At 42.2% G+C, this 4754-nt stretch overlaps 1 protein-coding gene across 1 annotated transcript; it reads left to right on the top strand.

Moving 5' to 3' along the window:
* The first annotated feature begins 4076 nt into the window (after nucleotides 1-4076).
* On the top strand, nucleotides 4077-4754 carry LOC21386368. Its single transcript, XM_010106286.2, has one exon. It carries the CDS (start codon nucleotides 4240-4242, stop codon nucleotides 4618-4620), a length of 381 nt encoding a protein of 126 aa, XP_010104588.1. The 5' UTR covers nucleotides 4077-4239; the 3' UTR covers nucleotides 4621-4754.

The following is a 4754-nucleotide window of genomic DNA, read 5'->3' on the forward strand; positions in this document are numbered from 1 at the left end:
TAACACTTATATACAATGTTTAAGGTTACATAAATAACCATGGAATTTTCATTGATATTCATAAAATATTCATAAATATATGCACATAAAATAATGAATAAACTCTTTTATTAAATAAATAATAAATATCCTATTACATCTAATGCTTCTAGGACACCATTCCCAACAGCCAGGGGGGCATCCACCGTCGCAGCGGTTACTCCACTTATGCTCCCCCCCCCGTAAAAGGGATCTGCTCGACCACCTCATCTATCATTCGTTCGACGCTACCGAATTCACTTCCGAAATCGTCGCCCGGCTCAAAACTTCCCTCGACATCCTCGATATCCCTAAGCACAGAGCTGACACCAGAATACGAAGAGGTCCATGAGATCTCTACCACCTAAGGGGGGTCAGAACGGATGACAGAAAGAGAATCCTCTCGACTGGGTGAACTTTGGGCCATTGTTCTGGTAATAACAAGGACAAAAAGCTAAGTTAAAACCCTAACGTCGAGAGGAATAAACGGTGACTACTCTAAGCGACGACTGGTTAACGTCGACCATTCATACAAGAATGGTAACGACGAGTGTTCATAGGAACCGCGGGTTCCCCAGAACCCAGAAACCAAAGACAAACAGACAAAAAATGCGCGCATATAAAAACCAGGTCATCCAGTACGACATAACACAACAAAGTAAAGTCTCTTTAACTAAATGTTTATTCTCGTTTTCTGCATATATGTTTACATATTCCTGGTACACAACGGGGGAAACCCCGTGAGTACGCAAAGAGAGAAAGGATCCAGGAACTTACCGGTGAAGAAGTAAACCCGGGACGGTTTCGTAGTACACCTCGGAGAACGGGAAGGACGAAGGCGGAAGTTCAGCAAGCAGGGTTCCGGCAAAAGTACGGATGTCCCGGCAAAGCAGCGGCAAAAAGTTTTTTGAAGTTTCGAAGAAGGAAAAAATGATCCTCAAGTCCATGGAGAGTATTTAAAGAGTCGGGAATGAAGACCCCCAACCGTCGGATGAAGACCCTAAAAGACCAACGGCCAGGGATCACTCTCCGTATCTGACAGTAAGGGGAAGGGCAGAAAATTGAAAAGACGCAGATCCGACGGCCTATATTCGTTTTCTTGAAACACGGATACTCATCATTATGCCAAATCAATCGACGCGACGGTTATACACCCAAAGCACCCAGGCCATCATTGCGGACGGAGGATCGGGACCGATTTCCCACACCCGAAGCACGGAAAGGACAAACTGAACCTAGAGCTCGAGGCCGCCTAAAAAAGGAGCCCTCGACCTGGGGGGTGGCTGTTGTGTGGGAAAATGTGATGGACACCTGGACCAACGGCGCCACGACACGTGGCTATACTTGCTTTCCGCCGAGCACTCAACCCTCGACGCTTCGTTTCCCTCAAGATCAGCTATAGAGCCCGAAGATGAAGTCCATTATTAGAGCGACAACCCCATGAGGTGTTGACGGTTGATTCTGCCTGGGTTGACACGACAAGATCCCTCGACTGCAGAAGAGATCACTAGAAGGGGCGAGAAAGGTTAAACAACCACTGACGACGAGGGGAACGTCCCTTTTCGACATGATAGGTTACATGCAAAGATAAGAGAAGTCTGACAACATTAATTGCAAGTTTACAAGCCGCCCCCCAGGGGATAGAAAAGCATTACGGAGAGTCACAGAGCCGTAATAGAAGACTAATTGGTTGAGTGAACAGTACTAATTAGTGGGCTATGTCTGGGCCTAGAGAGGGAGAGCACTTGAGTGTTCCTACCTACGAAGGAAACCCACCCAGTGAAGGAAGCCCGAGTATAAAAGAAGAAGGACCCCAATAAGGAAGGGGGCCAGAAAATTCCAAAGGAAAAAGAACGAGAGAGAAAGAGATAGCATTCATTGTAAACTATGATCTCCACAAAAGAAAAATAATATATACATTGGATGTAGCTCTAATTTTATAGAGTGAACTACTATAAAATTCTTCTTGTTCATTTACATACAGTTCATTCAAACACAAAAATACTTAAATCAAACTAGAATCCACACTTTCATTAAACCCACAAGCCGGTAATCCAAAGGGTAACCCCAAGGTAATCCGGCGGGTTTATTGTTGACGAAATCCAACCGTCAACAAGACTGATTTTTTTAACATCAATTGCGTTAGTGATGGGGCTGGGCACAACCACAAATCATGGTCGTACAAGTTTGGGTTGTACGCAATGAGGTGTGTAGGGGTGTTGATGAGATTGATGGTGGCACAACAATGAGGAAATTGGTATGGGAAGGGGAAGCAATGATACCTGAGATATACGACGATAAGGTGGGTGTGCGGCGATTTGGGAATGGAAGGTAGTTTAGATATTTTATGTCCCAATAAAATGTTTTTAAAAATGTAAAGGTATCATTTTGATATTATTAAAATAATAGATACGCTTGTTTCGCTTTAACATAATGTGCTAAAATGATTTTATTCTAAAATTTTGAAGTTAGAAACTCCGCGATGAGAGCAAAAAAAAAAAAAAAAAGTAATGGGACCCCTGAATTTTACATGTTTGGCTGATTAGTCTCTAAATTAAAAACTTTTTCAATCGATTTCTAAGTTTTTAAAATTTGTTGCATTACTGTTTTTTTTTTGATAACGTACATTGAATACTAAACAGTTTTGGATGATTTTTTGCACGTGAGTGATTATTAAGGGCCCCCACAACATAGATATCTACACCATGTCATCACCATAGCGCCCCCACAGCACTTGATGTCGGCGTCGCAGTGGATCTCCGTCGGCGGATCTTCAGTCTAGCAGCTCCATCCTTGCCGGATGATGCCGTTACAGCAGCCTCGCCCCTCGTAAGGGCTTTTTGCTTAATGGAGTGGTATTAGGAGGTGCATATTTTATTGATGATTTTGTGCAAACTTTATATTTTATTGTCCTCTTTGTTATTGAATCCTCCTTAATAATATATATATATATATATATATATAACCATGAGCTTAAAGAAGACAGTAAAAAAAATCATAATCAATGTTGCGTTCATTCAAAACAATCGCCATTGGGACGAATTTTTCCATTTTTTTTTGCTCTCTTCTCATTTAAGTTTGTTTCTTTTACATCTTTGGGCTTCAAAAGTCATTTTTTTTAACACTCTTGAGCAGAACTGGTTGGTCGGAATAATCCGTTTTTGCATCATTTGAATCAACAATCATACTTTCGAGTTTTGACCAATGATTCATGTTTATCAATGACAACATTCGAGTTTGCAAATTGAAATGGATGTTATTTTGTGTTTTTGTTTTATTTTCCTAATTCCATTTTACAGTTTATCTTAATTTATTATTATTATTTTTTGTTAATTCATAATTTCATCAGAAATACTTTTAGAGTCCGTTTAGTTCGCTAATTCGAGTTCAGATATGACTTTATGTGAGAACTTTTTACTGTAATAAAAAAATTAAATATAACTATTTATAAGAATTTTTTACTCTAATAAAATTTTAATCGGTAAAATGAAGATGGCTTACTATACCCTCCTTTAAAAGTCACTTGCATCTAAAATCTGTAAAAAATTTAATACCGTTCTCAACTAGTTAATGCAAGAGGGGTCAATTGTCAAAATTTTAGCTCGAGGGTTACCGATACAAAAATGCCAAAAAAAAAAGAAAAAGAAATATCTACCGTATAAGGGCGGGCTCCAAAATCGTAAATAGAACGCGGCGCCATTTGGAGAAAGGATTTTGTGCGACCGGAACACGAGACAAAAACTCCACGAGGGGAGTAATCCCGTCAATTCGACTCGGACAAAGGCAATCGAACGGCAGGGACTTCGCTAAAAATCACATCACGCATTGAACCACGTAGGCACGGCCACACCTTACCCCAAAATAACCTCCTGCGCATTTCACAGGCAAGGGACCACGCTGCCACGTGTCGCCCAAAAGTACGAAGTAACAAAAAAAGCAAAAAATAAAAAAACACGTCATGAAGCCCTACTATTGAGTAATATGATCCCGCGCCAAACACAAACAAAAACAAGTCTGGGGCCTTTTGAAACCCTCACTTTCTCTCTCTTCCCATTCGCATCTTCCCGCCTCTCTCTCCCTCCTTAAGAACCCGCCAAATCCCCCCCTCTTCCTCAGACTCAAAACCCTATCTCTTTCTAAAACGACCCCCTTTCTCTCTCCACTTGTATCTGCAATTCCTTCGTTTCTCACTCTCTCTCTCCTCATTTCTCTCTCTTCGACATGAATCGGAGGACTCGCGCAGTTCACAGGTCGTCCCCGAGCCGGACCGAGCCTTTCCTCAAGTACCTCAAGCCCGGCGCTCTCGCTCGAATCAGGGACTCGCGAATCAGCGCCAGATCTCACCGCGCCATCGCGTTGTCACAGATCCGGTTGTCGCCGCCGTCATCGCCGCCGCCGCCGACTCCAGGTCAACTCCCAGTCAGCGTGATGGACGTTTTTCCGTGCTTCTCGCCAAGATTCTATGGCCCGAGGTGTCCGCAGAGGAAGAAGCTCGTCGCCTCCAAGTCCGTGTTGTTTCCGAGCCAGACTCCGTCAAGCCCTGTGCTTGATGCGCCTGATCCGATAATTGATGTTTTCGGGAGTGACATTGCTGCTCATTGATTGAAACTGCTCCAATCTGTGAAGTTTCTTTAATTTTTTTTCCCTGATTATTGTTTTAGATTAATTGTCAGTGCAAAATGTGGAAAATTCCTTAGAACTGAGATTAGTAATAAAATAACAAACATTTTCCCTTA

The sequence above is a fragment of the Morus notabilis genome, unplaced genomic scaffold (genome assembly GCF_000414095.1).
Source record: "Morus notabilis unplaced genomic scaffold, ASM41409v2 Scaffold822, whole genome shotgun sequence".
Taxonomy (NCBI): Eukaryota; Viridiplantae; Streptophyta; class Magnoliopsida; order Rosales; family Moraceae; genus Morus; species Morus notabilis.

Coding starts and splice junctions, on each gene's coding strand:
- LOC21386368 (XM_010106286.2), top strand. CDS start 4,240: ATGAATCGGAGGACTCGCGCAGTTCACAGGTCGTCCCCGAGCCGGACC.